Source organism: Oncorhynchus mykiss, chromosome 14 (genome assembly GCF_013265735.2).
Source record: "Oncorhynchus mykiss isolate Arlee chromosome 14, USDA_OmykA_1.1, whole genome shotgun sequence".
Lineage (NCBI taxonomy): Eukaryota > Metazoa > Chordata > Actinopteri > Salmoniformes > Salmonidae > Oncorhynchus > Oncorhynchus mykiss.
In genome coordinates, this window is record NC_048578.1 from 10,737,188 (window position 1) to 10,756,402 (window position 19,215).

The 19,215-nt window shown below is 44.8% G+C and overlaps 1 protein-coding gene across 3 annotated transcripts; it reads right to left on the reverse strand.

The window, feature by feature from the left end:
- Nucleotides 1-895: 895 nt before the first annotated feature.
- Nucleotides 896-18,111, reverse strand: lnx2b (ligand of numb-protein X 2b). Of its 3 annotated transcripts, none has more exons than XM_036942929.1 (10): nt 18,089-18,111; nt 12,554-13,151; nt 11,405-11,601; nt 10,218-10,408; nt 8,249-8,686; nt 7,919-8,062; nt 6,845-7,019; nt 4,602-4,842; nt 4,152-4,310; nt 896-3,726 (listed from the first exon to the last, which is right to left on the reverse strand). In XM_036942929.1, exons 2-10 carry the CDS (start codon nt 12,955-12,957, stop codon nt 3,591-3,593), a joined length of 2,085 nt encoding a protein of 694 aa, XP_036798824.1. In that variant the 5' UTR covers nt 12,958-13,151; nt 18,089-18,111; the 3' UTR covers nt 896-3,590. The 3 variants fall into 3 exon arrangements, with proteins under 3 accessions (XP_036798824.1, XP_021416810.2, XP_021416809.2); XM_021561135.2 differs by lacking the exon at nt 18,089-18,111 and adding an exon at nt 17,904-18,077; XM_021561134.2 differs by lacking the exon at nt 18,089-18,111 and adding an exon at nt 13,905-14,378.
- Nucleotides 18,112-19,215: the final 1,104 nt, after the last annotated feature.

Here is a 19,215-nt window from a genome sequence, read left to right on the forward strand (position 1 = left end):
ATTTCTTTCATTGTTCCTCTCTAATCAGGGACTGATTTAGACCTGGGAAACCAGGTGAGTACAATTAATTATCATGTAGAACAGAACCAGCAGGATCCGGACCTCACAGGGTAAGAGTTTAATACCCCTGGTCTACAGGATCAAGGGAGGTTGTCTTACTTTACTTTTCTATCACTACTGTATTAAGTACCCCTCCAATCTAATGGAGTACCATTTTGGGTTGTGTAAATTGTATTATCCTTTGCGAAAGCCTCATATTAATGTCAAAGATCATACACAATCAATTGAGGGGAGTTTAGACAGTAAGTAACCATGCGGAGAGGTGGAGATGGGTGAATGGGCCTTTCCTTCCGTGTCCTCCAGAGGGCAGACTGACACACCATGAGAGATGAGCTATGAGTGTGTAGTAGTGTACAACGGGTCTAACCATTTTGGATTCATTTAATTCTTGGTTCAATCTCTGTCACATCTCAGCTAAATGGTCTCTTTGAATAAAACCAGACCCTTATTATATATTTCCAATTTTCCTTATCCCAGTATGAGACGAAGAAGTGTGGTCCAATATTCATCCACAAACACGATTTTAAAGTATCACACATTGAGTGTTGAAGTCAATTTCTTGTACATTCTATCACATTACTTGTGGGAAAAGAGATGGATTGATTTTGCTATGGTCCTGCAGCATCATCTAACCAAGAATTTTGGTCTCAGTTAAACTGAAATGCTTTCATTTTAGGTATTCAATGATTGAAAGCTAAGGGAGTAACTGTTTCTGCTGGTGTCTAAGTATGCCTACACAACAGCTGTTTCTCAACATCGTCTGCAGGTGCCAGCAACCACCCATAACTCCTGCTTATGTTTTCATTAGGTTGCAGTAATGATAAGAAACAAGGGTATGTATAAGCTTTTTATTGATCAATATAGATACTAACATAACTGTTTCTAACCAACCATTTCATCCCTTATATCTTTCACTGAGCTGAAATTGAGGCCTTGACCCTTGCTGGAAAACCAGGGATGATTTGAAGCCGTCCTCTGCGACTCCACCGTCCTGATTTACATTCCTCCTAAAGCTCTCGTGGCGACACGCCTGGCCCACTTCCCCCTCCAGATGACTGATACCCCCCCAGCCACAGGACAGCCAGAGGCCAGGGTACCAAAAGTAAAGCAAGGCCCATTGAGAGGCACTAGGCCCCAGAGCCTGTGGAAACAGCCATGGAAGAATATACTTGTTTTTTTAAGTGCTGGACTTTAAAAGCCATTCAATACAATTTGAGAAGCTTTAAGTGCTTTGTAAATATTATGTATAAAATACAAAAGTCATATTATTTAAGGTTTTAGAACATTATGAAACCCAGGGATGAGCCATTACACAGGATAAAATGCCTACATTTCTCAAATATTAATCTATACTGAGGGCTTCCATCACATTCACAGGGTTTAATGAAAGGCCTGTAGTGTTTTACGACACCTTGAAAAGAACAGTGGAAGTCAATCTAAAGCTCCAACTAAGGCCAGCCGCTCTGATCTCCTCCTGGCTCTTCCTGTGAACATTTTAACTAAATAACAATGAACAGATCATCCCTCCACTTAGTCATTGGTAAGAAAATGAGGTGGGAGCTTTAAGAAAAAAACAATCATATTTGGTTGTGGCAATTAAGGCAAGTGTTTGAACTTTTGTCCTTCAACATGTACAAGGCACCCACATTAATCAAATACATTTTTGTGCATTGCCTCATACCGAATGTAAGAGATTTTTACAGTGCAGTTGTATAGGAAATAAATCATTCATAAATACCAGAAGCCACTATAACATCCTTGTATATATATATATATATGGATAAAACACAGTATCTGTTAAAATCTAAATGTACAAAAATAAAAAGGCAGGTGTTGGAGAGGATGGGTACATGTGACTTAGTCAACTGTCACCCTTTCCTAATTGATTAGGTATATTAAATACATCTTAATTAACTGTGGAATTATGAGGATATGTTTCATAACCTAAAATATGCCATTTACCCCCCCCATGGAATTTGAAATCTACAAATATATCCCAGCATTGAATAATTCAAATCACCATTAACATATGGGGGGGGCAAATGGGTATTGTGAACAAGTAAGCAAAACCTGCTAAAAACAAATGTTTAAAGTGTTCAAGACAGGGTAAAAACAATCATTCCAAAACAGTAAAGATCCTTCCAGTTTACATTTAAAGATGGAATCCGCAGTAGGGGGAAACAGCGCCACTGGCCACCTTACCACCGCTGTTATTGTTGCCAAACTGAGGCACGTCGCACAGCATGTAAAAAAATATTGCAGTACATACATATTGTGCGATTCTATCGAGCGTGTAATGATGTACCAGGGGGAAGAAAAAAAGTGTTTGTTGTTTTCAGAAACTTCTTAGTTGTAATATCGCAGATACACCGACCTCTGTGTGTATATTTGGTACACCCATCTAGTACCAGGTCGGATCCCCCTTTGCCTCCAGAACAGCCTGAATTCTTTGGGTATTCTACAAGGTGTTGGAAAAATTTCACAGGGATGTTGGTACATGCTGATGCGATGGAATCATGCAGTTGCTGCAGATTGGACGGAGGTACATGCATGCTGCGAACAGGCCGTTCCATCTCATCCCAGAGATGATCTATTGGGTTGAGGTCTGTGGGGACTGTGCAGGCCACTCAAGTAAACTGAACTCGCTGTCATGTTGGAGTCTGTGGATAGAAGAGTTGTGCATTCCGAGATGCTGTTCTGCGGCATTATTTTTTGTCTGTTTGTGGCCCGCCTGTTAGCTTGCACGATTCTTGCCATTATCCTTCGACCTCTCATCAACGAGCTGTTTTCTCCCACAGGACTGCCGCTGATTGGATGTTTTGTTTGTCGCACCATTCTTGGTAAACCCTAGACATTGTCGTGCGTGAAAAGCCCAGGAGGGCGGCCTTTTCTGAGATACTGGATCTGGCGTGCCTGGCACCAACGATCATACCACGCTCAAATGTCACTATTTTTGCCCATTCTAACGTTCAATCGAACAGTAACTGAATGTCTCAAAACCTGTTTGCCTGCTTTATATAGCACACCACAGCTACATGACTCACTGTCTGTAGGAGGGATCAATTTGTGAACGGGGTGTACCTAATAAACTGGCCGGTGAGTGTAATATATATATATATATATATATATATATATAAATATATAAACAGATGTGGCTGTTTCCACCATTAAGGATTCCAATTTTTGATTGTCAATTCATCCTTCACCCTGATAAGCCCGATTTGTTCAGCCAGAGAATCAACTGCCCTTTTGAGTAACAACAAAAACAACAACCAAAGCAGTGAAACAACTAAAATGTGAAATTCAGTTACACTTGTCAGCTAGGGCAATGTGCAAATTAAACTAGATTACAATCCACATCAGAAGAGATTACCTAGTTAAATTAATAAATCGGAAAAGTAACCATCTTTCCAAGAATGTCACCAATGAGATTCTAGGGTGGTATGTGCAGAGACAAGAGGCTCAGTGGAGACAGGAGCTGAGGAAGGCAGGGTGTGCGTCTGTATCTTCGTGTGCATACACATGCGTGTCTACACCAGGCTCCCCGGCCAGGACACCACAGTCAGTGTGACTTTATTCTTCTGCAGCTTGAGCATGGGGATGAGGGACGAGTTGTTCATGCCCACCGTGGTGGCTCCGTTCACAGCTACAATCTCATCACCACACCTAGAGACAACACAGAGGGACAGTCAGTAAACATGGGGCACAGAGATGGGCACAAGAAATGCAACACAATGACCTACCCGCCACAATAATCAGCCTCCTAACAGCTGTGCATTAATTTCTAAATATGATGGACTTCTACAGGAGAATCACATCTAAATGAGCACTGGATACCAGGCTGGCTCCATCTCTGCTCTCAGTTGAATTAAAATGGTGAAACCAGGTATTTCTGTTCAATCCTGTCCTTGGGGAGGCAAGCCTGCACAAAAGGGAGTACATGCCTTATCAAAGTACAGGGTAGGCTTACCAAAACATAACTCCCTTCTCACTGCTCCTAAACTCCGTCACCCACCCAGATAGTAACAACATGTTTTTCCTCACTGAAGTTTATTATAAGAAACTAGCACTGGCCGTGTGAAGCAACTTACTTGAGGCGTCCGTCGAGGTAGGCGGGTGTACCAGGCACGATGGTCTTGATGAAGAACGGCTGCTGTCCGTGACTCTCCTCGAAGCCACCCACAATGCTGAAGCCCCAGCTCTCCTGATTGGTCTTCAGCAACACGATGTCACGGCACCAGTGCATGTGACTAAGGAGGAGAGGAAGTGACGCTCAAAAAAACCAGTGTCCGTGTGATTTCATAAGCGCAGAATTAAGACCTTCGTGTTTTAAATGGCCACCTGAAACAAGTGATAGGGTACTTTTCCAACGCAACAGACTATCCAAGCATTTTTACACTGTTCAGACTAATATTGCTTGCTAGTATTGTCCAACTACTGAAGTGTTGAGTACAAGCTGTACTCATGACACAGATTGGATTTGAAGAAATGCAAACTTGAGGTAAGTTATTTTCCAACCAATGGTTAGTGTGTGTGCTTACCCGGGAAGCCCCAGCCAGCGGGTCCACAACGGGGCCCAGTTGACGTCATCCTCCCTTGGATTTTCCACAGACTCCATGGCCTCCTTGGCGGCCTCCCCCTCATCCTCTGGGTCTTCTGAGATGGTCTGGATGACCCTGAGGACCACCTGGGCCTGAGCCGTCTGGGCCTTCAGCACCGACACCGCCTCATTGTAAGTCAGCTGGGTCAGATCCACGCCGTTGATGCTCAGCAAGACATCCCCTGGGCAACAGAAATCAGAAACATGTCAAGAAAATGTAGCCTCTGCATGCAAAGCTGGCCTTGACATTTAACGGGAAGACCTTTTGATGTAAGAGGTATGCATATTGTCTACCCCTTCACTAACAGAATTATCCCCTTAAGAATTTAAAGCTGAACATTAGCCATGCTACGTGGGGTCAATGTATGGAATGAAAACTGTCATGTCCTATCAAAACCATGACTGATAATGGTCACTGGTTTGGTGGTTATATGAAAGCATACGGTGCATTCAGAAAGTATTCAGACCCCTTGACTTTTTCCACATTTTTACATTACAGCCTTAGTTTAAACTTAACTTGTATTGTTTAAATTGTATTTTTTCCCTCAAACTATACACAAAACCCCATAATGGACAAAGCAAAAACAGGTTTTTAGAAATTTTTGCAAATGTATAAAAAGTTAAAAATAAACTGAAAATATCACATTTATTCAGACCCTTTAGTCAGTACTTTGGCAGCGATTACAGCCTAGAGTTGTCTTGGGTATGATGCTACAAGCTTGGCACACCTTTATTTGGGGAGTTTCTCCCATTCTTTTCTGCAGATTCTCTCAAGCTCTGTCAGGATGGATGGGGAGTGTCGCTGCACAGCCATTTTCAGGTCTCTCCAGAGATGTTCAAGTCAAGTCCGGACTCTAGCTGGGCCAGTCAACGACTTGTCCCGAAGCCATTCCTGTGTTGTCTTGGCTGTGTGCTTAGGGTCGTTGTCCTGTTGCAAGGTGAACCTTCACCCCAGTCTGATGTCCTGAGCACTCTGGAGCAGGTTTTTATTAAGGATCTCTGTGTACTTTGCTCTGTTTATCATTCCCCTCGATCCTGACTAGTCTCCCAGTCCTGCCGCTGAAAATCATCCCCACAGCATGATGCTGCCACCACCATGCTTCATCTTAGGAATGGTGCCAGGTTTCCTCCAAAGAGTTCAATCTTGGTTTCATCATACTAGAGAATCTTGCTTCTCATGGTCTGAGAGTCCTTTAGGTTTCTATTGGCAAACTCCAAGCGGGCTGTCATGTGCCTTTTACTGAGGAGTGGCTTCCGTTTGGCCACTACCATAAAAGGTCTGATTGTTGGAGTGCTACAGAGATGGTTATCCTTCTGGAAGGTTCTCCCATCTCCACAGAGGAACTCTGGAGCTCTGTCAGAGTGACCATTGGGTTCTTGGTCACTTCCGGGCAGCCAGCTCTAGGAGTCTTGGTGGTTCCAAACTTCTTCAATTTAAGAATGATGGTGGCCACTGTGTTCTTGGGGACCTTAAATGCTGCAGAAATGTTTTGGTACTCTTCCCTAGATCTGTGCCGACACAATCCTGTCTCTGAGCTCCACAGACAATTCCTTCGACCTCATGGCTTGGTGTTTGGTCTGACATGCACTGTCAACTGTGGGACCTTAAATAGACAGATGTGTGCCTTTCCAAATCATGTCCAATCAATTGAATTTACCACAGGTGGACTCCAATCAAGTTGTAGAAACATCAAGGATGATCAATGGAAACAGGAAAGGGAAATACCTAGTCAGTTGTCCAACTGAATGTATTCAACTGAAATGTGTCTGCTGCATTTAACCCAACCCCTCTGAATCAGAGAGGTGCCAGGGGCTACCTTAAAAATCGACATCCACATTTTCGGCGCCCGGGGAAGTGGGTTAACTGCCTTGTTCAGGGGCAGAACGACAGATTTTTACCTTGTCAGCTTGGGGATTCGATCCAGCAACCTGGGTTACTGGCCCAAAACTCTAACCACTAGGCTACCTGCCACCAATGCACCGGAGCTCAATTTCAAGTCTCATAGTGAAGGGTCATAATGCTTTTGTAAATTAGGTACTTCTGTTTTTTATTTTTAATACATTTACAAACATCTCTAAAAACCTGTTTTCGCTTTGTCATTATTGGGTATTGTGTATAGATTGATGAGAAACAAGTTAAGGGGTCTGAATACTTTCAGAATGCACTGTATATCCCAAGTGTACCTTTTTTGATAGTGCCGTCTCGGTGCAGGCAGCCGACAGGCTGGACACTGGTGATGTAGACGGGCAGTCGGCTGCGGCAGTCCCTCCCCCCAGCGATGGTGATGCCCAGGGAGAGTCTTGGCTCCTTCTTCAGACTCACCATCTTCTCCTGACTGCAGAAGCCCCCTGGTGGATCCTGGGAAACACCAGGAAGAACCCTTCATTTGCTTTACATTGATGAGGAGCATGCAGTAGGCTATTTAGATTTGCTTCCTGTTCTTAAGATCAAAACAACTTCATAAGAATTATTTCTGGTCATCATAGAAAAGACTGGCGTCAAAGAAAAGTAGCACAATATGCCTGACTCTGCATTCCTTCTGGGGTGTGCTGCTCATCATCTGCCCCTCTCCATTTCCTAGAACTGAGAAGGATCTTTTGACTTAATTGATTCCTTGTGAAACCGCTTGTCCAAAACAATGTAAGCAGCAACATCTCAGATGCAGCTGCGGACTCAAGAGGTAATGTGCAAGGATCGACACTCGGCTCCCGAGTGCACGTGTCGACATCCACAGCTCCTGCCAGTGTCCTTGTTGCTCTCTCTCTCTGGAGTCTGTTAACCTTCAGAGGGGGCTGGGGAGAAGAGACCTCCCTCTTCCTCCCCCCAGCAGGGAACCCTTCACCCGCAGCAACACTCAAAGCCTGGCCTCTGCAGGTGAAAGCTAACCATCAGCAGCTTTGATCCTCTGCCACCCAAAGCAACAAACAAATAGAACATGGTGAGGCAGCACTCTGGACCTTTTGATCAGGAGTGAGCAGGCCCCAGAGAAGGGCTTTTGTCCCTGGACCAGGGACACAGGTGTCAGTCTGCTCCCAAGGCCCCTTTCACCACTGCCTGAGTGAGGAGGGCTTCTGTGGACGTGCTAGGAAGCCTGTACTGGTGACAGAGGGCTGGGGTGTGACTGATCGACCGTGGTGCCATGATCACATTATGTAAACATGAGAAGCTTGTAGGATCATGTGTGTACACACCAACATACAGCAGTTTTTAGTACAGTAATTTGTAAGTTCTAAACATCCGGAGAGGAGATTGTTTACCTTCATGTAGGTGGAGGGGCGTCTGAAGTACTGGGGTTCTGGAGCCCTCCTAGCCACTCGGCCCTGCCCCTCTCCCCCACTGCCCCCCTCCTCCTGGGCCTCCGGCTGCCTCATCACCACAAAGTTCACCCGCACCTCACTGGCCTGCAGACACACACAGTTCAGGCCTCAGATTCATTACACAGCCAGCAAACATATCCTGGGAACCTCTGCTAACATGAAAGTCAATCTTTCCGTAAGAGATCATAATAAATCCTATTTCCATAATGTCTCGTGCTTTGGTCTCCATGAAATAGCTGTGCTGTAACTTGTCTACTACAGAAGACCTACCTGTATGATCTGTGCTGCGTTCTCTGGGGTGCCGTGTCTCAGGTCCTGCCCGTTGATAGCCATCACCTTGTCATTGTTGCATAATTTCCCGTCCTTGGCCGCCAGCCCCCCTGCCAACAGGTCCAAAATGAAGACCCCCGTCTCGTCCGACTTGCGGATCAGCTTGATGCCCAGCGGCTCCGAGCGATCCCTCTTTACCAGCGTCACCTGGATCACCGTACCCTGGTTGTGGGCAGTGCCGTGGGGACTGTGAGAGGGAGGGGAGGCGGTGGCCATGATGGTGGAGGAGGGAGTGTGGTGCTCGAGGCCAGGGCGTTGCGGGTGACGGGGGTTGAAGCCCTTCTCCTGCATGACGATGAGTCTGAGCAGAGGGCATGGCCGCCGCAGCACGGAGATGGCCCGGCCGTGTGGGATAGACGCCAGGCTGACGTCATTCACCTAGACACAACACCACATGGTCAGCAACACGGACACTTATACAGCATCCCTCTGGAACACTGCAGGTGGACTAAATATACATAGAGTATCGACAGCTGAGTGAAGTAACTGGTCCCTGCGCTGATGGAGAGACAAATTAAAATGCTTTCTGCTGATCACGGTAGAATTATGTAGAACAATACATCCTAGGATAGAGGTGCAACTAGTTACTTCTAAACTGGTATTGTTTGTATGGTGAAAAACATTGTTTCAGGTTGGCCTTATGTCATTCAAAACTATTGACATCACCGTTTTTAACAATAAGAAAATCAATAGATGTAGACATACCACTTTAAAAATACTAAGAGCTGTGCCTCCATCTTTACAGCCAAAAACCACAGGTACCTCGACTCATATTGCTCGAGACATTGCATCGACCTTTGGTTGAGAAGGTGTACGAAATTATTGGACCCATTTTTGACCAATTCCAGCTTTACAAACCTCATCCGAGAGAAGCCCTTCTTAAAAATCAATACATCGACTCAGCGGGAAGCGAGGGATTCAATTTCAACAAATTAAGAACGCAATCTCCGCTCTGTCACACATCTCTCTTTACAGCCAATAGCTGTCCACAAAGATCCCCAAAAAGTGAGCGGTTATATTACTGCTACCAAGGCAGCTAGTAGGGGTGAGATGAGTTTTTATTCTAAATTTGTGATTGGTCAGCCCAGAGGAAGAGATGGGCTCAGGCATTGTCATGTACCCCTGCCAGACAGCCGGGGGGAGGAGAAATCTGAGGAAGAGAGAGGGAGCAGGCTTCTGGGAAGAAAGGAAGCTGTATCTTTGTGAAACCCCCTTCAAAATATATACCATCTCTGTACCCTAGTTCTACCCTCTGGGTGGAAACCAGATTTGAGTTTATTTAGATTTTTACAGGGACAGTGCACAGACCATCTAGCGAGTGGTCTTATGTGTTGAGACAACCTCACCACTAGCATGTAATCTTCCTTAGCCTATTTACATACAACCAGGACCATAGCCTAAATGTCACTAGACTACGTGTCATAATCAGCCCTTTCTGACCAAGAAAAATAAAACATTGAAGAAAAACAGACAGAGCCTGTCTGCAATCAGGTGAACTTTGTTCCTTCCAGAAGATGGGGCTCGGCCTGAAACAGCAATAGCTCAACAGTGAGTTTCAAAACCCTGTTTCATGGGCCTGCATGGAGAACAGATCTCTGCCACGAATGTCACCATGAATCCAGAGACCCGTTCATCCTGAATATCTACTTCCCCACCAACAAATTCCCCCCCCATTTACTGAGGATCATGGGAACCCAAGGGAATAGGGTTGTGTGGAATAATAGGTCAAAGCTTCTTATAAAGCACCATCTTCACAAAGTGCAGCCATTACCATTGTTAAGGTGGACATTTCAAAGTATACGGCTACGGCACTAAAGCTACATAAGATGATTGGAAGGAGGGGAGCGGCCTGAACATATTTTTCAGGTGACCTATCCCTCTATTATTTACAGTGAGGAACTCGTCTCACCTCCAGAATGTGGTCCCCCGGGGCCAGCCTGCCATCGCGGGCCGCCAGTGAGTCACGGATGATCTCCTGGATGACTATGTTGCCCAGGGGCGTGTCCTTTCCTCCCACAATACGCAGGCCCAACTCCTGCTCCTCCCGATTCATCTCCACCACGTTGGCCTCGGCCACCAGGCTGGACCGCATGGAGGTCTCTGTGGGGGGAGAAGGGGGCAGACAAGGGCATGATGATTTGAGGTACACGTTTACATAAACAGAGACAAACAACCTGACAAACGCATGCACGGGCACACACACTCACCGAGATTCAAATATGCTCAAACACATATCAATGGTCCATGGTTGCCTTTCATTGTGTGCGCAATGCCAAAACACCCTGGGGTTCTGAATCAAGTAGGGCAAGTGGCAACCTATTCCCCAAGAATCACTCACAATGAGGTAATAATTTCTGCGATAATGATCGCCAGTGTTGCCAGGTTACTTTGTTTTGATGGACTTTGTTCCACAGTACTGGATTACAAATTCCCTGGAGGGGTTCTAAGTCTAGACCAGACAGAGGTTAGGTTGATACCAGAGGAGGCTGGTGGGGGGAGCGATAGGAGGACAGGCTCATTGTAATGGCTGGAATGGAATACATGGAACGGAGTCAAACACATGATTCCATATGTTTGATACCGTTCCATTGATTCCATTCCAGCCATTACAATGAGCCCATCCTCCTATAGCTCCTCCCACCAGCTTCCTCTGGTAAATACACCTTCTGAAGGTTCAGACGAGGATTTGTGTCTGAAATCTGAGTGTCTGAAATCCTAAGCCCCCAGCTAAATGATCAGCACTCGTCTTATCCAGGTCTGACAACTCTCTTGCCAGGGATGGCCACATCAAAGGGGCTTTGGGTTTTCCCTAAAGTCAACACAGCTGACAGACTGTTTCCTCTCCCTTCCTTTCCCCGGGTGCGTTCATAAAATCCTTACATATTCGTTGCCCCGATTGACACTAATATAGATTTGTCTATTCTTAGAAAGTATCTTATTTTTTTCCCAGTGGGAGCTCACTGCTATTCACTTAGACTGACAGACTATCATTATCATACAACAATAATCAGACTTCAGACATAGTGACGTTAGTGTGACGTCTATCTGGTTTGTGTTGTGGGCAAATCAGGAAGTGAGTGATGTGTGACATCTTACCGTCCTCGCTCTCTTCGAAGGCAGGGTTGATGAGGCCAGGCTCGGGCTGGGTGTCCCGGGTGGCAGTACGGGTCATCGTAGGGGTATGTTTGGTATCAGCGCCTGACTCCCCCTCCCCCCTGTTCCCCTTTAGCTCATTCCAGGGGTGTCTCTTCCTCCTCTCTGCCTCCTCCCTCAGCCTTCTGAAAACAGGACATCTTAGAAAGGGAGGAGAGGGAGAAAGAGGAAGAGTGAGAGAGTTAAGTCAACATTCAACAATCCTCCTTTAAATTAAACCTCATGACATTCATCCAAAACTGTCCGTGAAGGTAACCTAAAATACCCTGAGTGAGCACACGCCTCCTACATTTCTTTAGATACCGTGTGACCAGCAAAAAAGGGAGTACGATCAATGTTCATTCATTTGTTTCAGTGAGGAGGAGGACAAGTCTAAAAAGCTAGAGGTGTGGGAAATGGGAATGAATAGATTTAGTGACTGGTGAGGGAGTCAGAGAGAGCGAGACTATGAGAAGAGGAGAAGAACTATGCAGATGAAGAGCCTTTTTTTACTGCATTGCAGGGAGTCTGAGGGGGGGACAGGTCGAATGTGATTAAGTCAGAGAGAGAGCTACTGCTGCTGGTCCTGCTGTCTGAACTTTGCCTCCTGTCTGTTTGCACGGATGGTTGCAGGATGACCAGTTATCATAACATAACCTTTACCCACTACTGACTGTGTCAAAGCTGCTTGCTAACCACTAAGACGATAAGCACCACACCACACTGGCCAAGTGAGGAAAGGGAAGGCTAATCCACAAATTACAAAGATCTCGGGGATATGACATTTGAGACTGAACCTCTCCTTTGAGTCCAGGCACTATGTAATAAAAGCTTTGTCATGGGAGACTCTAAACCTGATTGAATTATGTTATGTGAATCCATGTTAAGTTAATTTTGAGTTAATGGGTCAAATGTTAATTCCTAAATTCAGGCATGGGAAAATAAATAGACCAGCCAAATATAAACTACAGTAAACAGACAGGTACTATTTTGGCTTACTTACTCTGGTTGCAAAGCAGACAGTTTAAACTCAACTCTTAACTAAATACCTTTCCCCATCTCAAACTGCCAATCATCACCCCTCCGCGGTGCCCCAGCCATAACCCTATTCACCTGTTGTGCAAGTGGGGCTGCAGCTCACAGCGTTGCATCTGCTGCTGGCACTCAGCTTGGTGTGGACAGAGCACGGTCAGCTTGTCCAGCAGGTTCCTGACCAGCAGGCTGGAGGGCCGGCAATGGTACAGCTGCAGCTGCTGGCGGTCCACGGGACAAAAGTCCTGCTCCTTCAGGAAGCTGCTGAGGCACTGGAAGCAGTAGGTGTGTCCGCACGGCGTGTCCATGGGCTGCAGCAGGGGCTGCAGACAGATGTGGCACACCAGCTCATCATCTACCTCATCCTGGTACTCAAACAGGTGGTTCTCCTGGCCTCCCTCGTGCTGCTGGCCACACTCCTTGCACATCTTTGCCCATGTTAGGCCAGCACTGCTGCTGCTACTGGGGACCATTGGCTCCGTCATGGCCACAGGCTGGAGTACCTAGCTAGCAAGTCCAACTTCCAATGTTCCACTGTCCTACTTCCTCTGTGCCCTCGTTTCCCCGAAAGGATATGCTTTGTTTATTTCATAAGGGGGCAAACATCCCAAAGTGAAGGTGAGGTTGAAACCCAGATCCACCGCGTGTCATCTCCTCCTCACGTCTTCATCCTAGATTTCTGTTTAGGGAAGCACAAAAAGAGGTCTGCCGTTAAGAGTTGGGATTTTCCTACTCATATTGACTGGCTCAACAGGAAATGACACAGAGCGGCAACAATATGGAGGCTGGAGCAGCTGTTTCCTCTCAGCCAGTTTCCTGAGAGACTAAAGGAATTCTCCTTTCGGCTACATGTCACTGTGCGCTTCATTAAAATATTGGGGGGGGGGGGGGGGAGGACTAAAAGTAAAAAAAACGTGCTAGAATGAAAACTGAATGAACTGGGCAGAAATGCAATTCTCTAATGACCCCCTCAGCTGTCTCTATCCCTCTGTGAGGCTTCTAATCTCTCCACTAATTCCCTGTCTTTAGGTGAGGCTGATTAGAAATGCATTCTTCGCTTTTAGAAACTTACTCTACACATGTGCAAAGAAAAGAAGCCGATGTGTAAGCTTCAATCAACACTTGTCAAATGTATCGTATAACCAGCGAATTGCAGCACAAACAAACAAGCATACGAGTGTGGTGTGAATATCTCAAAGTACACTGAATAGGAGTACCTAACCAACAATACTGACGCAAATACTGAGCTGTTTACGTGCCACCTTTTCTCGTTCCACTTTGTCACATGATAAAAACCCAGCCAACAGCATTATGTACACAGACCAGCTTCCCTTCATTCCCAGCACTCCTCTCTGACCCCCGTCGAGAGGTCAGCAAGGCAAAAGAGCAGACTGATTCTGTAGCTTGTTCGTCATTAGCTTGTTGCACCTACCTGAGAAGCTGATATCAGCGTTGCCAAGGGCCCCGGCCGGTCGGCAGCCACCGCATGCAAACAAGAAACTCAGACCCAACAGCTGTGCTGGCTGCCTGCAGCCTGACTGAAACCAGAGCTCTACCTCCCCGGCACACAGTCAGAGGTTCTGTGTGTGTGCCCAGCACTGCACCAGCTGTGTGGCAAACTGAGGGGGAGTGGTGTGACTAGACTGAGGGAGGGGATGTAGAGGTGGAGGGACTGCTGATGTTGCACTAGCGCAGGCAAAACACTGAGGCCAAACCCAAGGCTGAGGAATTACACCAAGGCTGTAGTGTACACACACACGGAGGTCAAACAGGACGGCCCACTCTCTCACCGCCTTTCTCGTTACTCAAGTGATCCTTCGTCTTGTAATGGATAAGCGTCACAGATCCTATGGCAAAGCAGAGGAAGCATAACCAAGGTTCTGCCCGACTTCTTTGGGAATTCACATAACCAGACTCAATGACTCCAAAAATACTCAATCTGAACTGAGATTACTTCAGAAGATGGATGATGAAGTCAAGTGTGTCCCATAATTGGAATTCTGTGTAAAATAAAACAAACGCCACCCACTTGACTGGAGTAGATGGAATGCCTCCTTATCAACACATGCATGTTTAGACTTGCCTGGGCGAAACAGAGATTAGCCTAAATACAATTCCTCCTAATCTTTGGTATGCATATTTGCCATAGCATAAAAAGCACACAGTCTATAAATGTTTAATAGGAGAGAGCTGGACAGAGAATGTAGCTTAGAGATAGGGAATGAAAGGGTCTATCGAGTTTCATTGAGGATGTAGCTTTGGTGGTTATTAAAGGCCGTGGGCTGCTGAGGAGCCAGGCAGGCAGGGACCCTGAATGATTTTCCTTTTAGGAGATGAGCAGATGAACAGACTAAATATAGTTATCCTCTGAAAGAAGGTACCTTCTTTCAGAGGATAACTTTATTAAGTGTGTTCAACTACTCATCTCCTAAAAGGACACGTTCTCATGTATAACCCATTTAAATGTTCCATTGAGCTTCAATGTTTAAATCATATTAATTCATGTTAAATATAATAAAAAATACATTAAAACATATATTTTAAAATCAATGGTTTCTAATGCCTGGAGGAAATAACTAGGGAGGAAACTGCTTGGGAAGAAATAACTCATGGTATATGTCTTCAGTCAAATCGTTATCCCGGGCTAAACATGCTTTGACAGCAGTGGTATGCAGTGCTATACATTGTAATATTGGCAACGTTGCGTTGTTAAGTACTGAACTGTTCATGTGTAGTTCTGGTATAAGGTGTGCTCTGAAGATGACAAGGTGACCTTAACAGGGGGGGGTGGGTGGGGAATACCTCAACATCAATGTGTAATAATGTGACATTCAAAGCTTTCTAGGCTCAACATTTAAGATTAGCCTCCCATGTACGGGTGCCATTGGAACAGTCACTCATAGCCAGATGAGCTTTTAAGTCAAACAGGACTGCCAGCTGTTCAGTCACTGTGGTTATGACAGACAATAACCTCCCCTCACCAATGTTTCCATTGTCTCCACAACAGAGGTGAGTCACATTTTCCACACACCCTCGTAAAAGTGAACGCAGGTAAATCCATTAGGCAGACAGAAAAGAGAGACGTATTAGATCAGCTAAAAAGGGTGTGCGTAAATCCTGACTGATTTGACTGTCCGTTATGGTTGACTGAAAGTGAAAATACAGGGAACGCCCTGTATACTTGCCCCCTAAAGTTCACATTGCTTCATAATCTACCCACTCCCTTTCTACACCAGTATGATTGCTAGCCACTCTGAAGCCTTGAGCATGGTACCCATTAGTGCCAGTCTCCACTACAGAACCCCATCCAGGCTAAAAAGTTACAGGTTGTAATCCTCCCACTGTTCACCAGCAGACCACTGTCTGAAAAGTACACAACACACTGGGTTCCAGAAACAAGACATCAACTTCTGACCAGGAATATCCATCCATGAATAGAGAGCTCCTTAGGTCTGCTATTCAATAGAGTGAATGAAAAAGAAAAGCATGAATTATCATCCATTACTCAAAAGGAACATACCTCTTCCAAACCAATTACCCCTATAGCCTACATCTGGTTTTATAAAGATGTGAAGATGATGGATGATTTGACACAAACAACCTCTTGATTTAGGCTCTTAGGAACATGACACTAGTTTCCCATGGAGAGGAGCTCAAAACTAACAATAAAACAGTCATTAGCCAATAGCCACTACCACCTCAAGATCAAATAGGACCGTCTGAACTTGACATGCACATCCCATGCAATATACAGTTTATTAGGTACATCACCCTGTTCACGAAAATGGTTCGTTCCTACAGACAGCGAGTCACGTGGCTGTGGCTTGCTATATAGAGCAGGCAGACAGGCATTGAGTCATTCAGTTACTGTTCGATTGAATGTTAGAATGGGCAAAATTAGTGACCTAAGAGACTTTGAGCGTGGTGTGATCGTCGGTACTAGGCACGCTAGTTCCAGTACTTCAGAAACGTCCGGCCTCCTGGTGTGACAAACAAAAAACGTCCAGTCAGCGACAGTCCTGTGGGCGAAAACAGCTCGTTGATGGGAGGTCGAAAGAGAATAGCAAGAATCGTGCAAGTTAACAGGCGGGCCACAAACAGGCAAATAACGGCGCAGTATAACAGTGGTGTGCAGAACAGCATCTCGGAACGCACAACTTGTCGGTCCGTGTCATGGAAGGGCTATTGCAGCAGACGACCACACCGGGTTCCACTCCTATCAGCTAAAAACAAGAAGAAGCGGCTCCATTGGGCACGCAATCACCAACACTGGACAATTGAGGAGTGGAAAAATGTTGCCTGGTCTGACGAATCCCGGTTCCTGTTACATCATGCTGATGGTAGAGCCAGGATTTGGCATATGCAGCATGAGTCCATGACCCCATCCTGCCTGGTGTAAACAATACAGGCTGGTGGCATAATGTTGTGGGGAATTTTTCCTTGCACACGTTAGGTCCCTTGACCCTAATTGAGTAACGTTTCAATGCCCGATGAATTCAGGCTGTTCTGGAGGCAAAGGGGGGTCCGACCTGCTACTAGATGGTTGTACCTAATAAACTGACCACTGAGCATATACTGGTTGTATGAGCAAATCTCCTGTTACCTCTCTATTCATATGCCTTAATTCAAATGATGTGCCATTGCAATACTCTATAATTTCAATATTCACTGTCAGTGACATAGCCTTAGTAGTATAGAATAAAACCTAGTCATTCACCAGAAAGTGCCCACTTCTAACACCTGACACACAGGCTTTAGCACTATTGTGTTACTGTAGAAGAGAGGCCATCGTTGAGGGCTGGTCTATTCCTTGGTCAGAAAACATAAATAATCCAATGTCCCCACTGACAGCTGATGACAAGGTTAACAACCGAGCAAACTTCCCCCTTCATTCAAATTTGCGTTGCACACATGCGTGGTAAATCAATTAAGTGTCACTCCTCCTATACATTTTATGGCATATTACCTTTTTTACTCACGTCACTGGAAAATAATGCTGAGCATTCCGCACTCTAAAAACAAACTACTTGACCACATTACGTTCTCACCTTCAACAACACAGCCTGAGATATGTTAGACTACCTTTCAAATTTGTTGGAATGTGTTAGACTAGGCTATATATATATATATATATATATATATATATATATATATATATATATATATATATATATATATATATATTCATACACTTATGTTAATGGTGGGCTGTATAAAATGTGTGAGAATACATTTAAAAAGTTTAACACCGTCATGTTCGATGAGAGAATAGAATGTACGAGAACATAGAGATAGCCGAGACCGAAACTCGTCTTCTACAATTTGTGAAGGGCTTTTTCCGGAATAACAAAACAAACACAGTCGTGAACTCGTGCTATGACTAAAGTAGCCTATAGTATCGAGAAACGATTAATATAATCGTATACGTTACATGTCTGGGTGAATTACAGCTCATTTGTCCGAGGGCACCGACTCAGTTGTTAGAAGTACAGGTAATATCCCTAATTTCGAACAACAAAACAAGTATCCTAGGATCTGACGTCTCCACAGGAAGTCCATGCAGGTAATATTTAAATTAGGCAGGTTACTGTCCAACACCACACGTGAGTGACTCACTGCATAGATATTCTTTCATCCTTAAATATTGAACACCTTCCTGTACGTGTCATCATCTGCATTTCACGATATTTTACAATGGGCAGTCCCTACACATAGTAGCAGCCTAGATTGTAGCCTGAAGTAATAAACACATTTTGGGAAAGCTTCGATTTTAATTGGCAAAATTATCACGTAATGTTAAATTAAAAGTGATGAACATTTTGTGTTAAATTAAAAGTGAATACCATTTTTTCTGCTAGTAGCCTACAATGTAAAGATCAATTAAGTATGCATTGAGGATGAATGATCAATTGAGGATGCTTAAAGACTCCAGAGTTTGTATGCATAACAGTTTTATGAGAGAAAATTGTAACTGTGCATTTCAATTGTAATAACATTATCAGTTTCTCTCAACTCACCTTGCGTTAGAGGGTGAGAAAAGTGACACACAATACAGTGTTTGTAAGCTTTGTTTTCCCTTCAGTTTCTCCCTTCCCTGATTTATTGGTAAGACTCACATTGAATACAAAGGAGCCGTCTGAATGGTGCCCAATGAAGTAATAATACTTGCTTTGGGACCCTACCAGTTAAAAGGCTTTTGACACATGAACAGTGTTAGCTTCATACCCCCTGCAGGATGGAAGGGAAGTCTCTGTGTCATAAAACCTCTCTGTTAGGGCCTGTTCCCCTGTGATTTATCGGCCTGCTAAGGAAAAGATACAGCCAAAGACATACATTTGTTGACATGTTGTGCTCAATGGATGTGTAACAACGCTTCTTTCCAGAAAATGTCTAGTGTCCTACTTCTCACAAAACTTCATTCACTCGTGTATTTCTGAACAGTTTTGTGATAACCTCACAGCTTTCTCAGAAAACATGTATAACTGTTATTAACTGTAACATAGACCAGTTTAAGTTTCTTACTACCAACAGATCCAATGGAAGAGATCTAGAGATCTAAATATTTAGAGATTGACGTTATATGGTACAATTGCAATATCCGGGAGCAGGAGGTATTCAATTGTGAGTCATTGTGTAGACCACTGGAATTGAACAGAGGCATGAGGAGCCCCTTCTTAAGACTGTCGCATTGCTTGAACCTAATGAGCTTTGATGAGTAAGAGTGACACCATGTGGTCAATTGT